We start from the raw sequence: 16,997 nt of genomic DNA on the forward strand, positions 1-16,997 counted from the left end.
TGTTAGCTTGTAAATGGAAGCGTGCCTAATGGGTACGTGAGCTTAGTAGGCATGTTTACTGTAGTTAACGCACTGCGCATTGTCGGCGGCGGCGTAGTAGCTCGAAGGACGGTGTAGTCCAAGTGTAGAAGCTCGCTTGTAAGCAAAACAGTGTTTGAATCCCCCCACAGGAGACAGCGAAGGCGTGTTATTGATGTGAAGCGAGCAATTGTGAAATGCCAAAGGGCGTGGGTACTTATAGTTTGAATATGTGGGTTGTAGATGATTCCACATGTTAGCAGATGCATTGAAAATGCTTTTTCAGCGGTGTTACGTCAGTGGGGTTTTGTAACGAGCAGAACGCCAAGCCACACGTTCACGTTGAGGCGTAAAGTGTTTGTGAAGCGAACCGGTGAGTTTGGCTGTTGTTTAGGTGTATGTAAAGTTAATGACGAGACACTGGAAGGAAGTGGTAGGCCACTGACTTGATGGCAGAACAGAGTTTATTGGTTTTGAATGTGCCCGTTTGTGAGAGTTATGACAGTCATAGCAGTTGTGTGTGGAGTGTTTGTATATAGGGTTCCCAGTGATATGGTGGGGCTGTTTGTGGTGTAATTGCCGTGACGTAGGCGTGTAGCTGTGCTTTGGTTCTTTGTAGTATTGTGCGTGCGGGTGGCCGAGATGTGACGTGTAGGCGTTAGCTACGACGTGGCGTCCCAAGTTAGCGCCGTGTAGCTTTTGGCGTAACGTCGCGTGAAGGTGTTCCACGCCGGCCTTTGGTACTGGGGCCTTGTGGAGCGGCTGTGTTGTAACCCAGGAAAGTGAGAAAGAACAGTCCACACAGTGTGTTTAATAAGGCTCCAATTTGAGCAGCGGTGTCCCTCCAACGTCCACCATGTTGAGCGTAGTGTGAAGCATTGAAGCGGTTGCAGATGTGGAAAGCAGAGCAGAGGCAGGCGTTAGCGGGAGAGCAGGGCCTAGGAATGCAGAGGAGGCTACCGCGGTGCGTCCGCTCGCCGTCGTCTGCTCGCTTGAGTCGCGCAGTTGAGTCGCAGGTCTTTGCACGCGTAGGTCTTCACGAGGAGGGATGAGCACGAGCGCTGCCGCTCCAGGGACACTGCCTTATGCTCCAGGGACAGCTGCCACCGCTCTTACCCAATGGCGTGAGCCGCGCACTCGTCGCCTCGCTTCCTCCCAACCTGATTCCCATCGGCAGCTCGTTAGGACGTCGGCCTATCCTCTGGCGCCTTGCTGAAGGGGAGTTTCCGGCCCACGGACGCTGGCCGTATGCTGGCGCATATATCAACAGTATCGTGTTCATTTATGCTGGCTCGGATAAAAACTGCTCAATGCGCAACTAATTCATTGGCTTCTCTGGCCATCATTTCACTTCTTTGGGAGCCTCTGACACACACACCAACAAAGACACACAAAGGGATCTCTTCTCACACATTGTGTAAGACTCATGAACACTGACAACAACACGCATCCACGTACTGCTATGCATTCATCACTGTTACTGCCTACTGTTTACTACACACACATTTTCTACATTGACCAACTCAATCGGCCAGCCAAGGCAATGTCTCGCGCTCTCCGTTCAAACACGGCTCTGCTTTTAGGCTTTCTACAGGGAATACACCCACAGTGGGGGCTTCGCACACTTTCATTTCTGTACTGTTGTCTTTGTCTGACGTTGCAGGCTGCTCTCTCGCTTCCGTCACACACAAACGCGCCTTCCGAGGCCCGCGCCCACATGGGTCTGCCGTGCCGTCGCTGGACTCGCGCGCGCCTCTCCAACCTTCTCCTCGTGGGTCTTGCTTGGGTTCCTCCCTGTAATATACTAAACACATACACAAACCAGATCCAGTGTCAAACACTTCAATTCAGCCATCGACACAAATCGCTCTCGGATTCAAACTACTTTAAAGCTGTGTGCAACGACACAGTCAAGAAGGCTTTTCCATCTACACATCACCATCATTTACCATGGATTTACTGTAGTAACGCTCACCGGACCATGCCATCGTGGCAGCGATGTGGGATGTTCACATTGAATTTAATTACAGGAGGAATGCTATATAATATGTATAATTAAGCTATAGCATGCGTGTTTTTACACTACCATTTTTCATACAAATAGGCTACCCATAAAACCATGGACTTAACATTTTTACCATGCTATTCAGGTACCGCTGTGTGTGCTTTGAACTGTGTTTATCATCATTTCAAATGTATGCTTGCTACTATGGGAGACCTTAATGCTTCATTCAAAAAAAAAAACATTCATTCAATGAAAAAAACTGGGGGACAATACATTATCAAACTGTAGCAAAATTCACATATCAAACTGACCTTGCTAACACCAAAAAACTGATAGTATTGTTATTATTGTCATTATCCCACAACCCAAACCTTCATTTCCAACAATACAACTCATTGCAACATGCACAAAGAAATCTATGTACACATTTCTCAAATCTGACTTCAACCTTCAAACAAATAAACAGCCCTAGCTTCCATAATGTACCTCGACTGCTCTATTTTCACACGCTACTTTTGCGCTTCGTTTGCAAACATTCATTCTTTACTACGTCTTGCGCTCATCTTACCAACGCTCTGCTTAAAGCTGTTTACCTACCGCTTGGATTACACTTCAACCCGTCTTTCGTACGCTGCTGGCTTCAAGTGGACTACAAGTGCCAACTAAAACCCTTCTTTTTACACACAGATACCATGTCGGCAGCTCTTTAATTCACATTCAGGCTGTCCCGCAATACCACATTTTACTACACCATCTTAACAACTACTCAACCGCAAATTGGATTGTATTAACTGCCAAATTACAACACCGCAAAGCAACGCTTTAGGTACGTTACACCTGCGCTTTTTCGAGTCTTCACGCCTCTTGCGCGTTCAAACCTCGATTCTAATTTGCCTGTTTTAGCTCCCCAAACAACAACACGCGTCGTACGCCTAGCCCGTGTGGCCACAAAACTCATATCCGTACAATATTTCACATCCTGCCCTATTTTGGCCCACAAAACAATCTTCACATTCACACCTACAAAACAAATGTGCCCAAACTAACCATGTAGGCTGGGGATTTCAAACCTTTTTCACGTCAAACAGCTTTCAAATCACCTGACGCTCCAAAAACACAACTAATGCCTTTTCAAGCACAGCTCACGTTCGCTAAACTAAAACCTTCGTAAATGTCACCCCGCTTTCGCAAACCCGTCACAAGGCTCGCTTTACCGTTACAGCTGTCATCAAAATACACTTACTTCTACATTTCACATTCTACATCTCAAACATTTATTCCTCAATAACAGCTACGTGTATATTTTACACACAATTATTGCGCCCCGACATTTCCCGCAGCAAAATGAACGTCTTTCTATGACTTTCCAACATTTACTGTCAAACCAAACTTACACGTTCAGGAAAACATTATCTCAAACACGCTCGACTGGACGCGCCGCTTTCCGCTACGTTTTACAGCTTCTTTTAAAGCCCTTAATATAAAGCCAGTCTCATGTTTTAGACCGACTGGATTATGCGCTTTAACCACAGCAACTCCAGGCCGCTCGCCTGCGCTGGGGGGAAAACTTTGGCCTTTGCGATAACACCATTTGTTTCTTAACAAACAAACGCTAATGCTGTCTCTACATTTTTTCACCTGTTTTTCAGGATCTGGATGATATCGAGGACGAGAACGAGCAGCTCAAACAGGAAAACAAGACCTTGCTCAAAGTGGTCGGACAGCTCACCAGGTAGAACCCCGCGCCCCGAGGACGGCCGAAACGGAGTCTGCGTCTCGCCGCGGCGGCCGGAGGGATTTGCTAAACGACGCGGCCGCCTCTCGTCTCTGTCCTTTACGTGTCTATCCGTCTTGTCGTCGCTCTCTGGAAGAGGATGCGCGCGCGCCTCGGGCAGGCTTCGAGAACCCGGACGTCTGGATGTCCGACCGAGCCGCCCGACGCTGTGTTGCTCGAGGCCTTCCGCTTTTACGAAGGCTGACGAATGGAACTCTCTTTCTATTTAATGTAAATGTGTGTGTGTACATAGGCTGCGCTCGACTGTCTTTTAAGGCTTAAGCGGGACAACGAAAACAGGAAATGCCTTTGAATGTACGTGGTGCCGCTCCAAATTTCTTTGCTTTCCGCTCTTCTGGCTCGCGGGCATTTTTACGCGCAAATCGTTTTTGCTATAATGGGACGATACGCGCCTTCTTTTGCTCCGCCTTTACCGTATTTCGGCTTCGAGGGCTCGTCCGTCGGTTCAGAAAGTGGCCACGGATGCCTTTACGTTTCAACTCGGTCCTTTTAACGCACTATGCTACTATTACGCTTCGGTTCAAAAAGTGCCTATTGTACACGGGAGCCCGCGTCTAAATGGAGTAACCCATCCTCTCTGGCTTGGAGCTTGCAAATGCTGGAATTAATATTACCTTATTGTCTGATTTTTGCTTTTTACACGCTCTTCAAATGTTTACAACTTGTTTAAACTCTCGGTATCAATAGATGTAGCTATTCGTCGTGTACGGTTAGCGCCACGTATAGCTTAGGCCGCTGCTGTGCCTTATAACCAAATAGATCGGACGCGTTATTAAGCGGGTTCGACTGTTATCTGGTGGCCGATAAAGACGGCGAGGCGGCGTTAATTCTTTTACGTTCAATTCATACTGCAAGGTCACTACTTTGGGTTCGTATCTACATCGATGCTAATCGACAGTGCTAATGGATTCTGTAAACTTATTTGAGGGGGGATTTTTTGTTGTTGTGCTTTGCTTTTTTTTGGTCTGTATTGGGGTGGGAGATATCTGTATCCCACTGCTTTACAAAATGCATGTACAGAAGATGAAATAAAACTTAATAAAAATCTTTCATGACATTTCCTTTTTGTCTAGTAACTTTTTCCATTACAGTTATGAGGAAAAACTCTTTTAAAACCAGCAATTTTTCTTTTTTTTTTTTTCCATCACATTTGCTGATCATATAGTTTTTAAAGACTGAAATTATAGTCTATATACAAAGATTGTTACAGGACTGTCAATCATCCGTTCCTATTTACAATTAAAACATTCAAATATGGAAAGGAATTCTGTCATCGTTTATGTCTTTTCTTATTATTTGTTTGGTTTTGGACAATACCAAAACAATCTTTTTAGGAATACTGCTAACCAAACCGTTTTGGTGACCACTGGCTTACATTGTATGGACCAAAAAAAGACATACATACAAAAAAATACTCCCATTTACAATGCAATAATCACAATTATCTTCTTTTATGTCCTACACGACTACATCTAATTGGACTAACCTGAGGGAGAGCCAATTTCAACAATTTGCATTTTTGGGTGGATTGTGCTTTTAACGGACAGGAAATATGACCGTAATCTAAGGCACAACATTGTTTGTTTGTCTGTTGGCTTGTTTATTTCATGCAAAATACTACTTTTTGTGGGCCTGACCTTTCAACCTGCCATCTTATGATGCTTTTTTTTAACGGTACTCGCCCAGCGCTTCCCGCTGTGTGATTTCGCTCCTCTGTCACGTTGGCACCGCAGGAAATCGGGAGGCGTTCGGAAAGCCGATCAGAGGCTGGCGGACAGAAGGCTTTGCTATCTGGAGGATGCAGGGACTCCGCTACGGCTCGCCTGCATATTAATAAAGCGACGCCTCTGTGGTCATTACAGCCCTCACCCCGAGAGAGGAACGCCCGCTATCGCGCTAATGCTTTAGTAATTGCTTCGCCTCCCCTTCTCCGCCGCTCCGGGACGGACGTGCGTCTGGATTAGCATTTTTATGGACAGAGGCACGCGGACTCTTCTGGGAAGAGCGGAGACGCGAACGCGTCCGTTACTAAACTTTAACCTTTCCAAATATTTCTGGCTTAAGTAACAGCGCTGGATGCCGACGTTCCCTGACTGTACTGACCCCGTTCGTATTTCGCATTCTGTGCAAAAATGATGGATCTCAGACCGCAATCTCTGTGTCGTGACCCTGTTATTAAAAACGGATTGCAAAAAAAGGCACGTTCAGACTAACTGTGGAGTGTTCGGCCCCTCTATTAAGAAGCCTTTGAGTTTTAATCAGTTACTTGCTAAATTGACTAATCAAAACTCCCATTGATCTGCTGACAGTAAATGTTGGATCTGCATCCTGTAGCCTACGTTTCACAACACAAAACTTTCTCTTTACCCTAAAAACAGCTTGTATTTAAGCCAATCTGCTAAAACAGCTTGTGGAATGTGCCACTTTATGATGTAACAGCCTCCACAGAACACGATCGAGGCCTGCTTCCACATCAGGACAGAAATAACCTATTACTTATAAATGTTTTTGGATGTTCAAATCTTCATTAACATTGTAAATTTAAAAAAACCCCACTTGACCCCTTTAACTGATTGCTAGCCCCAAACTGATTCTCTGCTGGATCCTTCTAAACGCACAGTTTTAGGATATGCGCTACAGTGTAAACATTGCAAATTGCATCAAGTTAATCATTCTTTTTTACTTATTATTGGCCACGCTTCAGCTACTGTAAATATCTTGCCATTTTGTTGCTGAACTAGCGGCTCATTTTACAGGTAGTACTGCAAAACCTGCTGGACGTTTACTTTTTACTAAAGTTGCTGCACAAAAACTTCCGTTCGTTTGTGCTTTGAGCTCAACGTACAAGTCAATCAAATGGATCAAAACTACATCTCACGCAGAACTGACATTTACTCAAGGAAAAATTCAACTGAACGAGTATTTCAACCTACGATGACTAGTGTTTGTGGAGCGATTGCACCAGATGCTACAGACAAATGGCCGTCAATTACAAAAACCACAAACTTACTCGTCCGGGCTACGCTGGTTAATGGTATCCGCTAACAACCGCTAATTGAACAAATCTGACGACATCTGACCGTTCCGAGGACACTTCAGATGCTTTGTGTCTGATACAATAGTTGTGTGTTCATTTTTCTTTCCACCCTGGTTGCGCAAATCAGATCTAAGCCACGTGTACTTGGCCAACATCTGTTCTTTCATCTGTATCTTAAGACAGAACCGAATCTGAAAAACTGGGGACCGGAGGAGAACGGCCCGTGCCAAAACCAAAATAAATTCATAAATAAATAAAAGAAACATCTTAATATGCCACAGACTTGCTCTCATTGTTTGCTGTAATTAGGGGTGGGTAATATAGCAAAATGTCAAAACATGACTTTTTTTTCTTTTTCCCTCAGCCAAGATCTTATCATGTTTATTTTTAAGACTATTTTGAAAGTTACTGAGCAATACAACTAAATTACAACACTCTCTCTCTCCCTCGGCTTGCTCCCTTTATCAGGGGTCGCCGCAGCGGAGTGATCTGGCACACGTTTTACGCCGGACGCCCTTCCTGCACGACAAAATTACTACTAATTTTCCTAATCAAAAATCCAGTCCTACAAAGTAACAACTAATATGAGAAAAAAAACTACATCAAAAATGACACACCATGTAGGCCAAAGAAGAGTTCATCATATGACCAAACTCTTTATATTATTTCATTCATTTCACTGCATATTGCACACCCCTACTGTATGTGACCCTGGACCGCAAAACCACTCTTAAGTAGCACGGGCATATTTGTACAAGTAGCAAACAATACGCTGTATAGGCCAAAAATCTGTGGGATACTAAGTAAAGATCATGCTCCATTAAGATATTTTGTACATTTCCAACTGTAAATATATCAAACCTTCATTTTTTATTTACTGATACACATTGCTAAAACTTCATTTGGACAACTTTCAAGCTGATTTTCTTCATTTTTTTTTCTTTTTTTCACACCCTCAGATTACACATTTTCAAATAGTTGTATCTCAGCCAAATATTGTCCTATCCTAACAAAGAATCAATTAAATACTTTTATGAGCACTTTTTTACATTTATTATTGGAAAGCATTCAGATGATGTACAAATCTCAGATTCTTATCTTATGACTGCTTTTGTGGTCCACGGTCTCACATAATGTAAGTAACGGCATATACGGTGCATATGGTTATGATGTAACCTGCACAAAATCCCCGGCGCTAAAGCGCACGCTGAAAGTCCACCTGGAACGTGCAAACGAGCAGTAAATACTCCAAGTGCTGCTCAAATAAACAACTAAGAAGCAAAACTACCACATATTCACATTCCTTGTTTGCTTATTTTGTCCACTCGTTATTTGAATTTTCAACTTTCCAGGACCTTTTCATTCACTGTTCCTTGCTGTTGGACTGATCCTAACCCCATCTGGACAGCCCAATCCCTGACAAGTGTAAAGAAACACATGAAAACGTCTCTCTCCCGTAAGCAACAACTTAACAACTTAAAACAAACAACTTAAACCTTTATTTCGCTAGCGCTTCTCGTGTTATTGCATCCTTAAGATTGATCGCCTGCTGTAATCCTCAATTCCAAAGGGTGACGACCAGAAGGGCGTAACTGACATTTTGGGTGAAATGGATATATATATCAAATGTAAGCTCTTGATGAGCTCTTTCTACTGGCCAAAGTACACTGTCATCCTTGAGTGTACACATTATTTTAAACGATTCAAATCAGTACGCATCAAACTATAATAGAATTATAAACTATAATCTAAAACTAAAAACTATTTTCAAACTAACATTTTTGTTTTGGCCCTCCTGTAAAGTTGGGGAAATGGCCTTTCTGGTTCTCACCCCTCAATTTGGTAGTTGCTTTGAATAAAAGCATCCGCTAAACAAATAAATGCAGTGTAACTGGAATAAACATTTATTATTTCAAATTGGTTCCTTCTAATTCCTATCAGTTTGGCATCGCTGTCCCTGGCACACTTCACTCCACAGCTACATTTTACTCAAAAATGAAAATTACCCCTTGACTTACTCATCCTCAAGCCATCCTACGTGTATATGACTTTCTTCTTTATAACCATTATAATGCCAGTGAATGGCTGTTGCAATTTTTATTTTCCATATAACTCCAATTGTATTTGTTTGAAAATACAACTACCTTAGGAAAAAAAACAATAAAATTGAAGATTGAAACTGCATTGCTTTTATACTAAGTATAAACCAATTTGTAGTAGACATTACAGTTATGTCACTTGCAGCTGCGAGCATAGTGGTTGCAGAAAAACACTGGTAACAAGTGTAGGTAACTGGGTAAAATCCATGGAATAACAAAAAAAAATATGTTGGTGCCTTTCCATGTCAACATCACAATACAAATCATTTTTAGAGAATACTGCCATCAAAGACGCCATTTCAAGCTAAACGCACATGTTTAAACAGACATACTATGGATGAAAACTGCTATGATTACTCTACTTTTAAAGCATAAATTGGATTCAAACAATAGGTCTACATAATATTCACATATTCTGTTCATAATGGACGTATTTTATTAGCCCTACAGTTACAGCATGAAATATTATTTCAACTTATTACTATTAACATTTTTACATAACATGCTTTATTTTTTCCTCACAATTCTCCTTTTTTTCCCCCTCGCAAATCCACGTTTATATCTCCTAATGTGGACTTTATAACTCCATTTAACTCAAAAATAGTGAATTTGTCAGTTCTGAGGGAAAAAAGCCACAAGTGTGGGATAAACTATTCTATTCTTCTAGCTGAGGAGAAAAGATAGAATGACCACTTGTTTTTCCTTATTAGAACTGTAAGATATAATCTCAGAATTACAAGAATAAAGTCCAAATTTTAAAAATAGAAATTCCAGTTTGCCTTTTTTTATTCTTTTATTCCATGGCTCCACAGACTGCTACTTGAACCACCCACAAAAATATCAGCTGTATTTCAGATCTGTAAGACTATTCCACTATTTAACATCAATTTAGTTGAATAACAGTGCTTATCGATGGGTGACGAGCTCTTGTAATATGCGGAGAACATTTCGAAAATGACATCTTATCAATAAATATACCATATCCATGTAATTCTCTAGCCGTAAAGGCTATCTTTCCCAGGTTTTCTGCAACCGTGACGCACGGGCATCCCCAATGTTAGTTTACAAACAAATAATTGATCTATTCAGTTCAAGTCTATTAACATATTATTGACATATTTCTCAAGACTTACTGATATAAAAATTATAAACCAAACAACTTGTAATTAAACTTTATTTGGAGTACTACCTTGTACTACTTGTGCATGATGCATATTAAGCCTCAAATATGTTTTAATGTCACTATTGATACAGATTGTATGATCTTTAAATAATTTTACCACTTTAGCACTATCAAATATACACAAGTATATCTTTAGTTGGACTTCAGAACTACTTCCACACAATTAAAGTGCATTAAGTACAAAATTACTTTTTGTAGTAAATTTGTATTTGTACTATACCTACCATCAAATAAATGTATTTTGAATACATTTCAGTACATTTATTTTTCACTAGGGTAGGATGGCTTGAGGGCTCATTTTTGGGGTAAACTCTCCCTTCAATACATTCACATAATGCTCATTCACATAATTGCATCCCAATTCATGTACTTATGCACAATTTTATGCGCAAAAAGAAAACGTGCACATTACATACACGTGTGAAATACTTAACTAACCAAATTAAAAAAAGAGAGGAGCGATGTGCTGTGAAGATGAAGAACAAAATAACCTTATATAATTCATACGGTACACGGCTGAGTCAATAGCGCATATGTACATAGTGTACAGTAGGTCATTTGGAATGCAGCTATGCTCTTTGTGCAATGCATGAGCATGTCATTTATGTATGTATTTTTAGACCTTGATACATCAGCTACAGAAATGTTTCTCGTGGATGAAAAAAAAAGTACTACTTCTAAAATGCATTTCACAAGCAGCTGCATGTGATAGGCCTCTACATATATGGTCAAAAAATTGACCAAAACTATGCACAATTTGCTTCATTAAAGTGGAGACGCGGCTTACCCGCACCTACCCCGCTCTCGTTTACTTACATTACTTTTATGGATACACTTTCTGTACATTTGAAAATATCAGTCGATCCTACAGTCTCTGATTCAACAAGGGGAGACCGGCGGTCAGAGCGCTAATCACAATTCCCTATACCCTTGGAAAATCGGGAAATACTGTTTCCGGGTCCAAGCCTCCGCTCCGTTTTAATTGAGATGATTATCGTGACGGGCTTTTATGAGCACTCTTCGTGTTTTTAAAAACTCACAGTGTACACTACAGTCTTCCAGATCGCAGTGTCCCAGATAGCAATGTTTTAGCAATTCACAAAAGTTAAATACACCTAGCCAACTGAGACTTTGGGATGGAGATAAAGGTTAGGATCGTGTTCTTTTTGGCACTGCTCACAGCACAGCGTGAGTGTACGTTAGCACTGTTTGTTGTTTACTTTTGGGATCTAAAGGAGCATTTAGACCCGGAGACGCGTGACGTCAAACCTAACAACCGGATTGCTATCATCTGTAGTTATGTTTACCCACGTCATGCCCATGACTATCACTGACCATCATTTCCCCAGCTTCATTTACACCCACACACATACAGGTTTGTTTGACTACATTAGTGACTGCATTTTGTACACTTCCACTCACGACGGACGGACACACACACACACACACACACACACGTTGTGTTTACATGTTTTATGGGGACATTCCATAGGCGTAATGGTTTTTTATACTGTACAAACCCTATTTTCTATCGACCTCACAAATGTCCCCACAAGGTCAAAATTTACTGGTATTACTATCCTTGTGGGGACATTTGGTCCCCATAACGTGATAAATACCAGGTGCGCACACACACACACACACACACAAACTCTCTCTCTCTCATAGACTGGCTATTGGTTAGTCAACATTTAAATATTCAGTTTCTTTTATCCACCTTATTCTTTTACATGGAAGTAACCTTATGGATAAGATTTCCAGTTCATTAGCCGCTATAGGGAAATGACAAGAAGAATAACAACGTGTAGTAAATGGTCTAATGTTTGCATTGTTCATCATTAAGAAAATACATTAATATAATATGGTAAAATTTGCAATATCAAAAAGCAAAACCAGCTCTTTTGTACAGCTAAAAATAGCTGAACGCAAATGAGACCGGAAGTCAGACCCATAAAATTTCTAAATGGCCTCACCCGCTCTCATGGGAAAAATAAGCTGGATGAGTCAAACCCTAATCTGGACCAGATATTATGACATAGATGTATCACTGAAATGACAACTATTAGTGCGTTATTGGATTATCCACTGTTACTATCTATTATCTAAAGCAAAAAAAGTTTAACAGCTGCTCTCCACCTTATTAATGTATTAACATTTTATATATATATATATTATATTCAAAACACAACACGTCTATAATAACTCATTATTACTGTAAATAACTTCAAATTCAACACGTATTACCTTATGCTGTAATTTATTATCTCTGCTGAAAAACTGCTATAACCAGCCTAAGCTGGTTGGCTGCTTTTAGCTGGTCATCCAGCCTAGTTTTAGCTGGTCAGCAGGCTGGTTTTAGAGGGGTTTTGGCCACTTCCTTAGCTGGTCAGTCTGGAAAACCAGCTAAAACCAGCCACTTCTAGCTTAAACCAGCTAATACCAGCCAACCAGCTGCTTTTAGCAGGGTTTTTTCCAGCAGGGAAATGTCTTACTAAGGCTTTTCTCATTAATATTTATTGTAGTGACTTTCACCAAGTACACGTATGAAAATTAGCTATGGTTTTATTCGAGTAAAAGGGTAGTAACCATGGTTTTGGGGCATATTCATTTGTATGACCACTGTTTTACTACAAATACCATGCTTAAACTATGGTAAGCATGTTTTTTGGGTTTCATTTGTTGATTGTCATAAGCCCTGGTGAAAAAAACAGCATATGCTGGTAGGTATGTTTTGATGCTGGTTTAAGCTGGTCCTTTGCTGGTTTTTGCTGGTCATGTTGCTGGTCAAGGACCAGCACGAACCAGCAAAGGACCAGCTTAAACCAGCATCAAAACCTACCTAACCAACATATGCTGGTTTTTTCACCAGGGAGGGCAGGCCTCAAGATTAAAAGTAATATCTTTAAGCAGTTTCGTCAAACACATAGTTTACTATCAAGAGGACATGTTAATCTATTTATAAATATTTCTTTACCAAACTGACTTTACTTAACGAAAATTAAGTTAGGTTACCAACCCATGTCTTCGTAACTCTTCATACCTTCATTTCACGTCCGTCAAGGCGCACATACAGGACGTTTTTGGTTCAAAAACGGACTGGACCTGAAAAGATGGGTCTCAAGAAGGGGTTTGGGTATGGACAAGTACATTCTTATCGCATTAACACTGCAATTTTTAGCTTGGAAAATGTTTACCCACAGATACGTCTGTTTTGGACATGTGTCACGTGGCGCGCTTTCTCTGTTCACCTGTAAAGAAAGCGACAAAAATCAGTCGCAGTCTGTATGAGTTTAGGTGCATTGGAACTTATTGTTATTTTGTGTCTTACTTGGAAGCTGATGACACGATGCTAACACTCATGGAAGTTCTCGGTGACAAAACTAGAGCGTGTACGCAAAAAAAGTAGAGGAAGACGCAAAATAACGCGACTTGAAGCTGCAATAGCGAGTAGCGCCCTCTGTTGGTCATGAATGCAATGTTTGTGAACTGGATAGGAAAGGACTTTAACAATTTCTACCTAATAAATACAATATTTTAGACCTTGGCAGACCTAGAACAATGTGTATTCATAAAATGCATAAAGTAAAGCTATAAGATGTGATCCTGGAGCACAAAACCAGTCATAAGAGTCAATTTTTGGAATTTGAGATTTATACAAAATTGGAAAACTGAATAAATAAGCTTTCCATTAATGTGTAGTTTCTTACGACAATATTTGTTCGAGATACAACTATTGGAAAATCTGGAATATGAGGGTGCAACAAATCACAATATTGAGGAAACCGTCTTTAAAGTTGTCCAAATGAAGTTCTTAGCAATGCATATTACTAATCAAACTTAAGTTTTTGTATATTTACGATAGGGAATTTACAAAATATTTTCATGGAGCATGATTTTTACTTAATATCTGAATGTTTTTTTTTTGCCATAAAAGAAGAATCTGTCATTCTGACCCATACAATGTATTGCTGGATATTGCTACAAATATACCCGTGCTACTTATGACTTGTTTTGTGGTCCAGGGTCACATTTTATACATTATATATATACATATATATGTTTATATGTCTAGGCATTTTTCCTTATTTTAACACTTCTTGTCTTTATTACAAATCAGGGTTGGGGTCAATTCAGGAATGAACTCAACAATTCCAATTCAAAGAAGGAAATGGAATTGGAATTGGAATTCAACAACAATTACAGGAAACAGAGTTGGAATTGAATTGGAATTACAGGAAGTGGAATTCAATTCAGGGAAATTCCACTGAATTCTGTTTATTGCTGTTTCTGAGCATTTATTTGTGATTGCATTTAGAGACATACATTTGAACTTTATTTACGATGCTTTACAAATACCAAGTAATGTATGAAATAGAGTTGATCAAATGCAAGTAAATAAAAATGAGAACTGTACATTATGAATTAATAACTGAATGACAGTGGTGATAAGTTTCTGGATGTACTATACATTCAATATATGATTACCACATAATATATGTCTCAACTCACAAAAAAAATGAGTTATGTTCATTCATGTATTTCATTCACTTTTTATTGCATTGAATTATCATCATTTCCTGAAATTTGGCATCGCTAAGATTGCATCTCTCAGGCCTAAATATCTCAAGTGGAATTTAGTGGAATTTATTTGATTTCAATTCTGTTTCCTGACATTCCAATTCAATTCCAATTCCATTTCCATTCCAGGAAGTGAATTGGAATTTACCATTCATTCTCAATTCAATTCATGAATGGCCCCAACCCTGTTACAAATCATTTTTATTTACCTTAAGGTCCCCTTAGAAGTTTACAGGTAAAACGAAAAGTTCCAGTCAGGAACCTGCCAAGCAACTGCAATTGCATCCATCCTCCTCCAAGACTATCCTCCTCGACTCAGAGTTACAAGACATGTCATTGCCAGAGTATTAATGTTTTAAGGACAGCTTAACTAATTTAACACATTATCATCAGTTATTGTACAAATTGCATAACAAATGAAGTTTGCTTATAAAATTTAGGATACTTTCATAACCACATCAGGGATTTTATCTCTCCTTGGCGACACAATGCTTGAGAAAAGTAACAGGAGGTTTTTCACTGGAAGGATTTGTGACTTCAGATCATGAGTGAATTTAGCGCTCATGCTCGAGTTTGATAGTGAGAAGGCGCACAGACACCGGCCTCATCTCGTATTCATTGCTCTTAAGCAGACCTTGAAGATCTACTCAGAGATGAAGCGGCCGGCTGCTGAGTAATATGTACGTAATGGTGCGAGATGGTCAAAGTCATGTATACCGAAATGCATTTGATCCTGTGAAGCCGATAGCCCTGAGACCCCCGCAACAGCCCCGCTCTTATCTTGTTCTTGAAGGAGCCCATATTTCATTATCAGCGCTTCCGTGCGCGCGCTCTCGAACGCCAATCCGCTCAGAGGATATCTATGTGGGCTTCGCGCTCGGGAAGCCTGAAATGGAAGATATTGGAGTGAAAACACAGAAATGATGTTTCCCCTTTGATATTTCACACTTGACCCTCAAGCTTCAGACGTTTTTATAGTTCACTCTTACAATGCGTATATGAATCACTTAGTGACATTCATGACCCATTATCAAATGTAAAATCCAGAGAAAATGCCACCACGCTTGGCTTACTGTTTGTGCAGTACTGTATATATGTTAAATTTATAACGTCAATTCAAATCTCCTTTTTCACCATGACTGTGAAAACACATCTGACCACCAGAGCTTCAAAAACTGACCTTGCTAAGAAGGTCAGGGGCATTTATCGATGTGACAACCTCCACCCTTTGCTGTCATCTGTTAGATCTAACAGCATTTATTATTTCTCCGCTAGACACAACTGGTATGGAAACCCGTTTACGCCACTAAATACAAAATAAAAAAAGTTATTGCCACTTTTTTCTCACAATAGTGAGTTTACATCTTATAATTCTTACTCTTTTTAGAATTTTGAGATATAAACTCACAATTGCGAGATAAAGACACTTCTGACCTTTTCCTCGGAACATCGTGTTTATATCTCGCAATTCCACAAACTCCATTTCTGGGGGTGAAAAGAGACTGATATTTTCTCAGAATTGTTTATTTCTCAATTCTGACTTAATAGAGAAGTTCACTTCCAGAACAAAAATTTACAAGTAATTTACTCACCCCGTTGTCATCCAAGATGTTCATGCCTTTCTTTCTCCAGTCCTAAAGAAATTATGCTTTTTGAGAAAAACATTTCAGAATTTCTCTCCATAAAGTGGATTTCTATGGTGCTCCTGAGTTTGAACTTCCAAAATGCAATTTAAATGCAGCTTCAAAGAGCTCTAAAGAATCCCAGCCGAGGAAGAAGGGTCTTATTTAGTGAAAAGATTGCTATTTTCTAAAAGGAATTACAATTTATATACATTTTAACCTCAAATGCTGGTCTTGTCTAGCTCTGCACAGTTAGGGTAGGTCTAAAAACTCCCATCTCATTTTCTTCTCCACCTTCAAAATCATCATACATCGCTGTTTTACCTTTTTTTGTAAAGGGCATTTGATCCCGGGTCGGTACTTCTGCAGCAATGTAGCATGGTTTTGAAGTTGGAGGAGAAAATGAGATGGGAGTTTTTCGACCCACTCTAACTGTCTTGAACCGAAATACACACAGTTAGACAAGACAAGTTAAAGTTTAAAAAGTACATAAATTGTCTTTTTTTTTTGGGGGGGAAAATAACCAATCGTTTCACTAGATGAGACCCTTCTTCCTCAGCTGGGATAATTTAGCAACTATTGACAACTATTTTTTAAACATAATTAATTTGACAGAATTTCCACTTTTTGATTTCTACACAATGAAGTCAATATTTTAGA

At 40.0% G+C, this 16,997-nt stretch overlaps 1 protein-coding gene and 1 long non-coding RNA gene across 2 annotated transcripts in view; one reads left to right on the forward strand and one right to left on the reverse strand.

The window, feature by feature from the left end:
• The window catches only part of pawr (PRKC, apoptosis, WT1, regulator), a 70,584-nt gene extending 65,709 nt beyond the window's left edge, over positions 1-4,875 (forward strand). Inside the window, exon 7 of the mRNA XM_051107566.1 lies at positions 3,673-4,875. Coding sequence (XP_050963523.1) covers positions 3,673-3,759 — 87 coding nt within the window. The 3' untranslated portion in view covers positions 3,760-4,875. The remainder of the gene's footprint in view (positions 1-3,672) is intronic.
• LOC127163972 (uncharacterized) lies at positions 1,202-13,540 on the reverse strand. The gene is made up of 3 exons (XR_007827567.1): positions 13,466-13,540; positions 13,178-13,385; positions 1,202-1,822 (listed from the first exon to the last, which is right to left on the reverse strand). It is a non-coding gene; the product is annotated as an uncharacterized LOC127163972 (long non-coding RNA).
• Between the last annotated feature and the right edge of the window lie 3,457 nt (positions 13,541-16,997).

This window comes from Labeo rohita, chromosome 4 (genome assembly GCF_022985175.1).
Source record: "Labeo rohita strain BAU-BD-2019 chromosome 4, IGBB_LRoh.1.0, whole genome shotgun sequence".
In the NCBI taxonomy this organism is placed as follows: Eukaryota; Metazoa; Chordata; class Actinopteri; order Cypriniformes; family Cyprinidae; genus Labeo; species Labeo rohita.